Source organism: Bombina bombina, chromosome 2, assembly GCF_027579735.1.
Source record: "Bombina bombina isolate aBomBom1 chromosome 2, aBomBom1.pri, whole genome shotgun sequence".
In the NCBI taxonomy this organism is placed as follows: Eukaryota; Metazoa; Chordata; class Amphibia; order Anura; family Bombinatoridae; genus Bombina; species Bombina bombina.
The window spans coordinates 954,488,361-954,502,742 of record NC_069500.1 but is presented as its reverse complement, the minus strand read 5'-3'; the positions used below and the strand labels follow the sequence as shown (position 1 = coordinate 954,502,742).

Sequence of the window (14,382 nt, the reverse complement as noted above, 5' to 3'; positions counted from 1 at the left end):
TTTTATGCTTTCTATATATATATATATATATATATATATATATATATATATATATATATATATATAGACACACACACACATTCACTTCTATGCAGTGTTCAAAATTATACAAAAATCCAGCAGACCATAGATTGTTATATAGTGATTTCAACTTTCATTTAAACATGTGTCTCTGCTGGTCAACTTTCAATTGACACAGCAGGGATTAATTTGCATTCAAATGTAAATGATTAAAGTTCTCACAAAAATATGTCACTTAAATCAGACTATCAGGCAACGTTGCAGAGAAACAGGAGATTTTATCACATATTTCCAGGTAATGATCAGATGGTCTCTGTTAGCAGATGTTTCTTTTCAAGTCACAAAGATTATTGACTCCAAATAACTAAGGGGTTTCTTTGAAATGGTTCAATGGTCCTTGTACTATCTCAAACCATAAAACTCTGTATATAGTTAAATAAACATGGTCATTTTACAAGCCTGTGCTAATTATAAGTTCTTTTTTAAACAAATTGCTTTTCCTTGAAGTTTTTCACCTCCAGCTAGGGAGCAAATGTTGTATTTTAAAGTTTCTGGAGACATCCTGTCTGTATTTAAGTCTTGAGATGTGTATTCAAATCATGTGTTTTTTTTTGTTTGTTTTTTTTTAGTTAAATCCTGACAGAATTGCAATCCTATTTTAATAATACCTGATAAAAAAATATGGTTTCATACATAAACACACTCCCCTGTCCTATATATATATATATATATATATATATATATATATATATATGTGTGTGTCATTCATTACCTGTACCCTGATAATACCTAGAAGACAAAAAGCACTTACCTCCAATCTAGCTGTCCAGTAGGAAGACAGCTCACAAGGCGTAAAAGGACACATACTCCTTACAGAGACCTGTAGGAAAAAAAGAAAGAACAGAGTAACTTAAAGGGACAGTCTAGGCCAAAATAAACTTTCATGATTCAGATAGAGCATGTAATTTTAAACAATTTTCCAGTTTACTTTTATCACCAATTTTGCTTTGTTCTCTTGGTATTCTTAGTTGAAAGCTTAACCAAGGAGGTTCATATGCTAATTTCTTAGACCTTGAAGCCCACCTCTTCCAGATTGCATTTTAACAGTTTTTCACCACTAGAGGGTGTTAGTTCACGTATTTCATATAGATAACACTGTGCTCGTGCACGTGAAGTTATCTGGGAGTAGGCACTGATTGGCTAGACTGCAAGTATGTGAAAAGAACTGAAAAAAGGGGCAGTTTGCAGAGGTTGTGATGTAAGATAATCACAGAGGTTAAAAGTATATTATTATAACTGTGTTGGTTATGCAAAACTGGGAAATGGGTAATAAAGGGATTATCTATCTTTTAAAACAATAAAAATTCTGGTGTAGACTGTCCCTTTAACTCTGGCTTTCTATACCTAGCGCAGCAATATGTTAGGAAACTGTGACCTAGATTTGGAGTTTGGCGTTAGCCGTGAAAACCAGCGTTAGAGGCTCCTAACGCTGGTTTTAGGCTACCGCCGGTATTTGGAGTCACTCAAAATAGGGTCTAACGCTCACTTTTCAGCCGCGACTTTTCCATACCGCAGATCCCCTTACGTCAATTGCGTATCCTATCTTTTCAATGGGATTTTTCTAACTCCGGTATTTAGAGTCGTGTCTGAAGTGAGCGTTAGACATCTAACGACAAAACTCCAGCCGCAGGAAAAAAGTCAGTAGTTAAGAGCTTTCTGGGCTAACGCCGGTTTCTAAAGCTCTTAACTACTGTACTCTAAAGTACACTAACACCCATAAACTACCTATGTACCCCTAAACCGAGGTCCCCCCACATCGCCGACACTCGAATACATTTTTTTAATCCCTAATCTGCCGACCGCCACCTACGTTATCCTTATGTACCCCTAATCTGCTGCCCCTAACACCGCCAACCCCTATATTGTATTTATTAACCCCTAATCTGCCCCCCTCAACGTCGCCTCCACCTGCCTACACTTATTAACCCCTAATCCGCCTCACTAACCCTATAATAAATAGTATTAACCCCTAATCTGCCCTCCCTAACATCGCCAACACCTAACTTCAATTATTAACCCCTAATCTGCCGACTGGAGCTCACCGCTACACTAGCTAAAATAGTTAAAATAATTACAAAATTACCTGTAAAATAAATACTAACCTAAGTTACAATTAAACCTAACACTACACTATCAATAAATTAATTAAATAAACTACCTACAATTACCTACAATTAACCTAACACTACACTATCAATAAATTAATTAAATACAATTCCTACAAATAAATACAATTAAATAAACTAGCTAAAGTGCAAAAAATAAAAAAGAACTAAGTTACAAAAAATAAAAAAATATTTACAAACATAAGAAAAATATTACAACAATTTTAAACTAATTACACCTACTCTAAACCCCCTAATAAAATAACAAAGCCCCCCAAAATAAAAAAAATGCCCTACCCTATTCTAAATTACTAAAGTTCAAAGCTTTTTAACCTTACCAGCCCTGAAAAGGGCCCTTTGCGGGGCATGCCCCAAAGAATTCAGCTCTTTTGCCTGTAAAAAAAAACATACAATACCCCCCCCAACATTACAACCCACCACCCACATATCCCTAATCTAACCCAAACCCCCCTTAAATAAACCTAACACTAAGCCCCTGAAGATCTTCCTACCTTATCTTCACCCTGCCAGGTTCACCGATCCGTCCTGAAGAGCTCTTCTGATGTCCTGATCCAACCCCAAGCGGGGGGCTGAAGAAGTCCATGATCCGGCTGAAGTCTTCATCCAAGCGGGAGCTGAAGAGGTCCATGATCCGGATGAAGTCTTCATCCAAGCGGGAGCTGAAGAGGTCCATGATCCGGATGAAGTTTTCTATCAACGGCATCTTCAATCTTCTTTCTTCCGGATCCATCTTGCAGACCTCCGACGCGGAACATCCTCTTCTCCCGACGCCTACTAGCCTACTAGTTCCTTTAAGGGACGTCATCCAAGATGGCGTCCCTCGAATTCCGATTGGCTGATAGGATTCTATCAGCCAATCAGAATTAAGGTAGGAATATTCTGATTGGCTGATGGAATCAGCCAATCAGAATCAAGTTCAATCCGATTGGCTGATCCAATCAGCCAATCAGATTGAGCTTGCATTCTATTGGCTGATCGGAACAGCCAATAGAATGCGAGCTCAATCTGATTGGCTGATTGGATCAGCCAATCGGATTGAACTTGATTCTGATTGGCTGATTCCATCAGCCAATCAGAATATTCCTACCTTAATTCCGATTGGCTGATAGAATCCTATCAGCCAATAGGAATTCGAGGGACGCCATCTTGGATGACGTCCCTTAAAGGAACCATCATTCGGCTAGTAGGCGTCGGGAGAAGAGGATGTTCCGCGTCGGAGGTCTGCAAGATGGATCCGGAAGAAAGAAGATTGAAGATGCCGTTGATAGAAGACTTCATCCGGATCATGGACCTCTTCAGCTCCCGCTTGGATGAAGACTTCATCCGGATCATGGACCTCTTCAGATCCCGCTTGGATGAAGACTTCAGCCGGATCATGGACCTCTTCAGCCCCCCGCTTGGGCTTGGATCAGGACATCGGAGGAGCTCTTCAGGACGGATTGGTGAACCTGGCAGGGTGAAGATAAGGTAGGAAGATCTTCAGGGGCTTAGTGTTAGGTTTATTTAAGGGGGGTTTGGGTTAGATTAGGGATATGTGGGTGGTGGGTTGTAATGTTGGGGGGGTATTGTATGTTTTTTTTTACAGGCAAAAGAGCTGAACTTCTTGGGGCATGCCCCGCAAAGGGCCCTGTTCAGGGCTGGTAAGGTTAAAGAGCTTTGAACTTTATTAATTTAGAATAGGGTAGGGCATTTTTTTATTTTGGGGGGCTTTGTTATTTTATTAGGGGGCTTAGAGTAGGTGTAATTAGTTTAAAATTTTTGTAATATTTTTCTTATGTTTGTAAATATTTTTTTATTTTTTGTAACTTAGTTCTTTTTTATTTTTTGTACTTTAGCTAGTTTATTTAATTGTATTTATTTGTAGGAATTGTATTTAATTAATTTATTGATAGTGTAGTGTTAGGTTAATTGTAGGTAATTGTTGGTAGTTTATTTAATTAATTTATTGATAGTGTAGTGTTAGGTTTAATTGTAACTTAGGTTAGTATTTATTTTACAGGTAATTTTGTAATTATTTTAACTATTTTAGCTATTAAATAGTTCTTAACTATTTAATAGCTATTGTACCTGGTTAAAATAAATACAAAGTTACCTGTAAAATAAATATTAATCCTAAAATAGCTATAATATAATTATAATTTATATTGTAGCTATATTAGGATTTATTTTACAGGTAAGTATTTAGCTTTAAATAGGAATAATTTATTTAATAAGAGTTAATTAATTTCGTTAGATGTAAATTATATTTAATTTAGGGGGGTGTTAGTGTTAGGGTTAGACTTAGCTTTAGGGGTTAATACATTTATTAGAGTAGCGGTGAGCTCCAGTCGGCAGATTAGGGGTTAATAATTGAAGTTAGGTGTCGGCGATGTTAGGGAGGGCAGATTAGGGGTTAATACTATTTATTATAGGGTTAGTGAGGCGGATTAGGGGTTAATAACTTTATTATAGTAGCGCTCAGGTCCGCTTGGCAGATTAGGGGTTAATAAGTGTAGGCAGGTGGAGGCGACGTTGTGGGGGGCAGATTAGGGGTTAATAAATATAATATAGGGGTCGGCGATGTTAGGGAAGCAGATTAGGGGTACATAGGGATAATGTAAGTAGTGGCGGTTTACGGAGCGGCAGATTAGGGGTTAATAATAATATGCAGGGGTCAAAGATAGCGGGGGCGGCAGATTAGGGGTTAATAAGTGTAAGGTTAGGGGTGTTTAGACTCGGGGTACATGTTAGAGTGTTAAGTGCAGACGTAGGAAGGGTTACCGCATAGCAAACAATGGGGCTTTGTTAGGAGCTGAACGCGGCTTTTTTGCAGGTGTTTGGTTTTTTTTCAGCTCAAACAGCTCCATTGTTTCCTATGGGGGAATCGTGCACGAGCACGTTTTTGAGGCTGGCCGCTTGCGTAAGCAACTCTGGTATCGAGAGTTGAAGCTGCGTTAAAAATGCTCTACGCTCCTTTTTTGGAGCCTAACGCAGCCATTCTGTGGACTCTCAATACCAGAGTTATTTTTATGGTGCGGCCAGAAAAAAGCCGGCGTTAGTTTTTCGGGTCGTTACCGACAAAACTCCAAATCTAGCCGAAAGTAAGCACAACTTCCTAACTGCTTAAAAGTCACCACTACTCTACTGCAGAAATTGATGTCGACTCAGCTAAACCCCAAATCCTTGCTTGCAGAATTAATTTTTTTCAGACACCGAACTTCACCTCCTTCCATTAACAGGCAAAGAGGATGACTAGGGATTATGGGTAGGGGAGTGATACTTAACAGTCTTTGCACTGGTGCCCTTTGCAATAGAAAGCAATAGACGTGCTATTGATTTTGCTTGAACAAATTTATGTTACAATAGCGCTAACATTTTTGTGGGCCATTTGTTATCTAGGCCTTTATATGAAATCTCAAACTGTTTTATGTCATTTTAATGTCCAGCATTAATCCTCAGGTTGGACAAAGACCAGATTTTAAGGATAACCCTATTTTAAACAAAGGTAAATTAGTGGCTCAAGTGCTTAGATTTTCTTACATAAGCATATCATAAATATCTAGTCTGTCTCCAGCCCGCAAGGATACGTTTTGGAAGAGCTTGAACAAAGCTTATTTTGTACTTTATCATGGACACCAAGATTTAAAAAAATCTAAAAAAAGTGAACATATGTAATTACAGCAAGCAAATAAAGTACATTACTAATTTTGTTAGAAAATAGAAACGCTGTTTTTCTCCAACATAGGTGTGTCCGGTCCACGGCGTCATCCTTACTTGTGGGATATTCTCTTCCCCAACAGGAAATGGCAAAGAGCCCAGCAAAGCTGGTCACATGATCCCTCCTAGGCTCCGCCTACCCCAGTCATTCTCTTTGCCGTTGTACAGGCAACATCTCCACGGAGATGGCTTAGAGTTTTTTAGTGTTTAACTGTAGTTTTTATTATTCAATCAAGAGTTTGTTATTTTAAAATAGTGCTGGTATGTACTATTTACTCAGAAACAGAAAAGAGATGAAGATTTCTGTTTGTATGAGGAAAATGATTTTAGCAACCGTCACTAAAATCCATGGCTGTTCCACACAGGACTGTTGAGAGCAATTAACTTCAGTTGGGGGAACAGTGAGCAGTCTCTTGCTGCTTGAGGTATGACACATTCTAACAAGACGATGTAATGCTGGAAGCTGTCATTTTCCCTATGGGATCCGGTAAGCCATGTTTATTAAGATCGTAAATAAGGGCTTCACAAGGGCTTATTAAGACTGTAGACTTTTTCTGGGCTAAATCGATTCATTATTAACACATATTTAGCCTTGAGGAATCATTTAATCTGGGTATTTTGATATAATAATATCGGCAGGCACTGTTTTAGACACCTTATTCTTTAGGGGCTTTCCCAAATCATAGGCAGAGCCTCATTTTCGCGCCGGTGTTGCGCACTTGTTTTTGAGAGGCATGACATGCAGTCGCATGTGAGAGGAGCTCTGATACTTAGAAAAGACTTTCTGAAGGCGTCATTTGGTATCGTATTCCCCTTTGGGCTTGGTTGGGTCTCAGCAAAGCAGATACCAGGGACTGTAAAGGGGTTAAAGTTAAAAACGGCTCCGGTTCCGTTATTTTAAGGGTTAAAGCTTCCAAATTTGGTGTGCAATACTTTTAAGGCTTTAAGACACTGTGGTGAAAATTTGGTGAATTTTGAACAATTCCTTCATATTTTTTCGCAATTGCAGTAATAAAGTGTGTTCAGTTTAAAATTTAAAGTGACAGTAACGGTTTTATTTTAAAACGTTTTTTGTACTTTGTTATCAAGTTTATGCCTGTTTAACATGTCTGAACTACCAGATAGACTGTGTTCTGAATGTGGGGAAGCCAGAATTCCTATTCATTTAAATAAATGTGATTTATGTGACAATGACAATGATGCCCAAGATGATTCCTCAAGTGAGGGGAGTAAGCATGGTACTGCATCATTCCCTCCTTCGTCTACACGAGTCTTGCCCACTCAGGAGGCCCCTAGTACATCTAGCGCGCCAATACTCCTTACTATGCAACAATTAACGGCTGTAATGGATAATTCTGTCAAAAACATTTTAGCCAAAATGAACACTTATCAGCGTAAGCGCGACTGCTCTGTTTTAGATACTGAAGAGCATGACGACGCTGATAATAATGGTTCTGAAGGGCCCCTAAACCAGTCTGATGGGGCCAGGGAGGTTTTGTCTGAGGCAGAAATTACCGATTCAGGGAACATTTCTCAACAAGCTGAACCTGATGTGATTACGTTTAAATTTAAGTTGGAACATCTCCGCATTCTGCTTAAGGAGGTATTATCCACTCTGGATGATTGTGACAAGTTGGTCATCCCAGAGAAACTATGTAAAATGGACAAGTTCCTAGAGGTCCCGGGGCTCCCAGAAGCTTTTCCTATACCCAAGCGGGTGGCGGACATTGTTAATAAAGAATGGGAAAGGCCCGGTATTCCTTTCGTCCCTCCCCCCATATTTAAAAAATTGTTTCCTATGGTCGACCCCAGAAAGGACTTATGGCAGACAGTCCCCAAGGTCGAGGGAGCGGTTTCCACTTTAAACAAACGCACCACTATACCCATAGAGGATAGTTGTGCTTTCAAAGATCCTATGGATAAAAAATTAGAAGGTTTACTTAAAAAGATGTTTGTTCAGCAGGGTTACCTTCTACAACCAATTTCATGCATTGTCCCTGTCGCTACAGCCGCGTGTTTCTGGTTCGATGAGCTGATAAGGGCGGTCGATAGTGATTCTCCTCCTTATGAGGAGATTATGGACAGAATCAATGCTCTCAAATTGGCTAATTCTTTCACCCTAGACGCCACTTTGCAATTGGCTAGGTTAGCGGCTAAGAATTCTGGGTTTGCTATTGTGGCGCGCAGAGCGCTTTGGTTGAAATCTTGGTCAGCTGATGCGTCTTCCAAGAACAAGCTACTTAACATTCCTTTCAAGGGGAAAACGCTGTTTGGCCCTGACTTGAAAGAGATTATCTCTGATATCACTGGGGGTAAGGGTCACGCCCTTCCTCAGGATCGGCCTTTCAAGGCAAAAAATAAACCTAATTTTCGTCCCTTTCGTAGAAACGGACCAGCCCAAAGTGCTACGTCCTCTAAGCAAGAGGGTAATACTTCTCAAGCCAAGCCAGCTTGGAGACCAATGCAAGGCTGGAACAAGGGAAAGCAGGCCAAGAAACCTGCCACTGCTACCAAGACAGCATGAAATGTTGGCCCCCGATCCGGGACCGGATCTGGTGGGGGGCAGACTCTCTCTCTTCGCTCAGGCTTGGGCAAGAGATGTTCTGGATCCTTGGGCGCTAGAAATAGTCTCCCAAGGTTATCTTCTGGAATTCAAAGGGCTTCCCCCAAGGGGGAGGTTCCACAGGTCTCAGTTGTCTTCAGACCACATAAAAAGACAGGCATTCTTACATTGTGTAGAAGACCTGTTAAAAATGGGAGTGATTCATCCTGTTCCATTAGGAGAACAAGGGATGGGGTTCTACTCCAATCTGTTCATAGTTCCCAAAAAAGAGGGAACGTTCAGACCAATCTTAGATCTCAAGATCTTAAACAAGTTTCTCAAGGTTCCATCGTTCAAGATGGAAACCATTCGAACTATTCTTCCTTCCATCCAGGAAGGTCAATTCATGACCACGGTGGATTTAAAGGATGCGTATCTACATATTCCTATCCACAAGGAACATCATCGGTTCCTAAGGTTCGCATTCCTGGACAAGCATTACCAGTTCGTGGCGCTTCCTTTCGGATTAGCCACTGCTCCAAGGATTTTCACAAAGGTACTAGGGTCCCTTCTAGCTGTGCTAAGACCAAGGGGCATTGCTGTAGTACCTTACTTGGACGACATTCTGATTCAAGCGTCGTCCCTTCCTCAAGCAAAGGCTCACACGGACATTGTCCTGGCCTTTCTCAGATCTCACGGATGGAAAGTGAACGTGGAAAAGAGTTCTCTATCTCCGTCAACAAGGGTTCCCTTCTTGGGAACAATAATAGACTCCTTAGAAATGAGGATTTTTCTGACAGAGGCCAGAAAAACAAAACTTCTAGACTCTTGTCGGATACTTCATTCCGTTCCTCTTCCTTCCATAGCGCAGTGCATGGAAGTGATAGGTTTGATGGTAGCGGCAATGGACATAGTTCCTTTTGCGCTCATTCATCTAAGACCATTACAACTGTGCATGCTCAGTCAGTGGAATGGGGACTATACAGACTTGTCTCCGAAGATACAAGTAAATCAGAGGACCAGAGACTCACTCCGTTGGTGGCTGTCCCTGGACAACCTGTCACAAGGGATGACATTCCGCAGACCAGAGTGGGTCATTGTCACGACCGACGCGGTCTGGGGATCCCTGAAAGCTCAGGGTCTTTGGTCTCGGGAAGAATCTCTTCTACCGATAAATATTCTGGAACTGAGAGCGATATTCAATGCTCTCAAGGCTTGGCCTCAGCTAGCGAGGGCCAAGTTCATACGGTTTCAATCAGACAACATGACAACTGTTGCGTACATCAACCATCAGGGGGGAACAAGGAGTTCCCTAGCGATGGAAGAAGTGACCAAAATCATTCTATGGGCGGAGTCTCACTCCTGCCACCTGTCTGCTATCCACATCCCAGGAGTGGAAAATTGGGAAGCGGATTTTCTGAGTCGTCAGACATTGCATCCGGGGGAGTGGGAACTCCATCCGGAAATCTTTGCCCAAGTCACTCAGCTGTGGGGCATTCCAGACATGGATCTGATGGCCTCTCGTCAGAACTTCAAAGTTCCTTGCTACGGGTCCAGATCCAGGGATCCCAAGGCGGCTCTAGTGGATGCACTAGTAGCACCTTGGACCTTCAAACTAGCTTATGTGTTCCCGCCGTTTCCTCTCATCCCCAGGCTGGTAGCCAGGATCAATCAGGAGAGGGCGTCGGTGATCTTGATAGCTCCTGCGTGGCCACGCAGGACTTGGTATGCAGATCTGGTGAATATGTCATCGGCTCCACCTTGGAAGCTACCTTTGAGACGAGACCTTCTTGTTCAGGGTCCTTTCGAACATCCGAATCTGGTTTCACTCCAGCTGACTGCTTGGAGATTGAACGCTTGATCTTATCGAAGCGAGGGTTCTCAGATTCTGTTATCGATACTCTTGTTCAGGCCAGAAAGCCTGTAACTAGAAAGATTTACCACAAAATTTGGAAAAAATATATCTGTTGGTGTGAATCTAAAGGATTCCCTTGGGACAAGGTTAAGATTCCTAAGATTCTATCCTTCCTTCAAGAAGGATTGGAAAAAGGATTATCTGCAAGTTCCCTGAAGGGACAGATTTCTGCCTTGTCTGTGTTACTTCACAAAAAGCTGGCAGCTGTGCCAGATGTTCAAGCCTTTGTTCAGGCTCTGGTTAGAATCAAGCCTGTTTACAAACCTTTGACTCCTCCTTGGAGTCTCAACTTAGTTCTTTCAGTTCTTCAGGGGGTTCCGTTTGAACCCTTACATTCCGTTGATATTAAGTTATTATCTTGGAAAGTTTTGTTTTTGGTTGCAATTTCTTCTGCTAGAAGAGTTTCGGAACTATCTGCTCTGCAGTGTTCTCCTCCTTATCTGGTGTTCCATGCAGATAAGGTGGTTTTACGTACTAAACCTGGTTTTCTTCCAAAAGTTGTTTCTAACAAAAACATTAACCAGGAGATTATCGTACCTTCTCTGTGTCCGAAACCAGTTTCGAAGAAGGAACGTTTGTTGCACAACTTGGATGTTGTTCGCGCTCTAAAATTCTATTTAGATGCTACAAAGGATTTTAGACAAACATCTTCCTTGTTTGTTGTTTATTCCGGTAAAAGGAGAGGTCAAAAAGCAACTTCTACCTCTCTCTCTTTTTGGATTAAAAGCATCATCAGATTGGCTTACGAGACTGCCGGAAGGCAGCCTCCCGAAAGAATCACAGCTCATTCCACTAGGGCTGTGGCTTCCACATGGGCCTTCAAGAACGAGGCTTCTGTTGATCAGATATGTAGGGCAGCGACTTGGTCTTCACTGCACACTTTTACCAAATTTTACAAGTTTGATACTTTTGCTTCTTCTGAGGCTATTTTTGGGAGAAAGGTTTTGCAAGCCGTGGTGCCTTCCATTTAGGTGACCTGATTTGCTCCCTCCCTTCATCCGTGTCCTAAAGCTTTGGTATTGGTTCCCACAAGTAAGGATGACGCCGTGGACCGGACACACCTATGTTGGAGAAAACAGAATTTATGTTTACCTGATAAATTACTTTCTCCAACGGTGTGTCCGGTCCACGGCCCGCCCTGGTTTTTTTAATCAGGTCTGATAATTTATTTTCTTTAACTACAGTCACCACGGTATCATATGGTTTCTCCTATGCAAATATTCCTCCTTAACGTCGGTCGAATGACTGGGGTAGGCGGAGCCTAGGAGGGATCATGTGACCAGCTTTGCTGGGCTCTTTGCCATTTCCTGTTGGGGAAGAGAATATCCCACAAGTAAGGATGACGCCGTGGACCGGACACACCGTTGGAGAAAGTAATTTATCAGGTAAACATAAATTCTGTTTTTTCTGTTGCCTATTTTATGAGATGTCTTTTAAAAGAAACATGCTAATAATATTTATTATTTTGTTTTTAGGAGTAAACAATGCCAAACTACAAGCTTATCTATTTTAACTTCAGAGGGAGAGGAGAAATAATTCGCTATCTTTTTGCCTATTTGAATCAGGAATATGAAGACCGCAGGATTGAGTTCCCAGATTGGCCTGCAATCAAACCTAGTAAGTAAAAAAAAATATGTTCCTGCTTTTTAAATAAAGATAGCAAGAGAACAAAGAAAAATTGATAAAAGGATTAAATTAGAAAGTTGCTTAAAATTGTATGCTCTATCTGAATCATTAAAGAAAAATTTTGGTTTTAGTGTCCCTTTAACATTTGACGTTGAATGTGATTCCGTAGATTTTAAGGGAGTCGATGTAAATCAATGTAATGACCACCCCACTTAAATTGACACAGATATTAAGCTAAATTTAGTGAATATTAAATTTTTAACTGTTTTTGCACAAATTATCATTAAATAAATGTAAGTTAAATTAAGCAATGTGCTGTGTATGCAGACCTCTTTCCTTGCAGGGTTTAGTTACTTGTATGTACTGTTTAAATAAAAACATTTATTTTGTATACACATTTTTTGCAGTGCTGCTCGTAATTACTGATATCATCTTTCTGTGCATATACAGCACCTTTATTGTGTATGCATTATGCAGAGCTTTTGCAATGCAGCTCTTAATCTAAAACTTTTAAGGCTAGATTACAAGTGGAGCGATAATTTAACGTGCACCTGTAAAGGAGCAAGTTTGCCTATTTACGGGCGCACTTTAAATAACCAGACATTACGAGTGGCTGGTTAAAGGGACATCTTTCGTGATTCAGATAGAGCATGCAAATTTCTAATTTACTCCTATTATCAATTTTTATTTGTTCTCTTGCTATCTTTATTTGAAAAAGAAGGCATCTAAGCTTTTTTTTTTTTTTTTTTTTTTTTTGTATCTATTTTTTATTGAGGTTTAGTTGACAGCATACATATAATGCCTTTCAATAGAATCCTTGTACAAAGTTGATTACAATTATACACGCAAAAGAAGTGCAGTCAAAATATACATGACATTGTTAAACAATGCCATTTAGCTAAGTCAATAGGCAACATGCTGGCTGGTATATTTGTATGTCTTCTAAGTGAGATCTGAGGCCACTTTTGGACCTCGCTGTAGGGTATAAAGCGACAGAAGACAGTTCTGAACAGAAGGGGACCACTTTTGGATCCCCACTGTTGAACCTCTATTTTACATGAATAGAACTGAATGAAAATAACACATCAAACATATAGTAAATTGTAAAATATGAACTAGGTGTAAATAAAATTAAGATAGTAAACCCCTTATTCAGCAGTGAACAGACATATAAAATGAAAACCTTTCCAACATTAGAAAAAAACAAACAAAAAACAAATAAGAAAACCATCATAACATGGTAATAAACCTGGGGGATTCTAAAGTTTGTGTGGCAGAGCTCGCTAACCTCCCAAATTTCTAAAGGAATTAGTAAATGAAGATAAGGTCTGGTATCGCTAAGTAGCATTATAGGTGAAGCTTGAATTATCTATTACTCTAACTTGGTATTAGAGCATATGTGGTGCATATATATGGTAACCAAAGCAGGCCCAATTTCAATGCTAAGCCAAAGACTCATATTTCACATTTCATATTATGTATGCCGGGCCGGCCCTGCCACCCCGGCTTAAGGCGGCGGAACCCCACCAACCACAATGACAACATAGAGAGGGGTTAACTCGACCCGCGGTACTTAATCTCGGGATAAGTCATATATAATTTGCCATACATAAAGGGTCAAGTCATATTTAAATGGTTAAGTAATAGTTCTCCTCAGTGTAGTATATCACAGAACCTAGGCAAGATAAACTGCATATATGGCCTGAGCTAATAACACCTAAAAGGGCAGATTAATAGGTATGTCAGGAGCCCTAGCTTAAAAGTATATAATGTTCTGGGCTGTGTTTGTATATGGACTCTAAATAAAAGTGAACAGAGATATTAGATATGCGCATTCAATTGAAATAACAGTGAAATTACTATATATCAGCCCATACATACTAATAAATATTCAAAAATAACGAAAAATAAATAAAAATCCTATATCTTCAAATAGGTTCTAATGTTCACAAAGGGGTAACAGAAACATCCCATACCATTATGGTGCATAACTACAAAAGACCCCCCCTCAAGCATCAGTTGCATAGATAAACAGATAAGTTTAGCACTAGCATCTATGTCCTATGTGGAGTGTAATAATGCATCAAGTAATATATGGTTTAACAAGTATTGTACCCTATGACCAGTACAACCTCAACCATAGAAACCAGCAGTTTAGTTTGTTTTACCCTGGGAGGTTTTAAAACAAAATACTTTCAAACTTAGTACAAAACCTTAAATGGTGCAGGCTAAATATAAGTAATACGGGGGAAACCGTCTATATTAACTTTTAAGAAACATTGTGCATAGTGCATAGACACAGTAATCAACTTTAGAAATCCCCGATATGTCACTTACTGACTGGTCTAGTCAGAGGCTGCACCGGCTATTTACAAAAATCAACAAAGAGGGTGCAA

At 40.1% G+C, this 14,382-nt stretch overlaps 1 protein-coding gene across 5 annotated transcripts in view; it reads left to right on the top strand.

Moving 5' to 3' along the window:
- Positions 1-14,382, top strand: part of LOC128649897 (hematopoietic prostaglandin D synthase) — a 226,544-nt gene that overhangs the window by 105,567 nt on the left and 106,595 nt on the right. For all 5 annotated transcript variants that reach the window (XM_053703438.1, XM_053703433.1, XM_053703434.1 and 2 more), the window contains one exon: positions 11,836-11,977. In XM_053703438.1, the coding sequence (XP_053559413.1) occupies positions 11,845-11,977 (133 nt within the window). In that variant the 5' untranslated portion in view covers positions 11,836-11,844. The remainder of the gene's footprint in view (positions 1-11,835; positions 11,978-14,382) is intronic.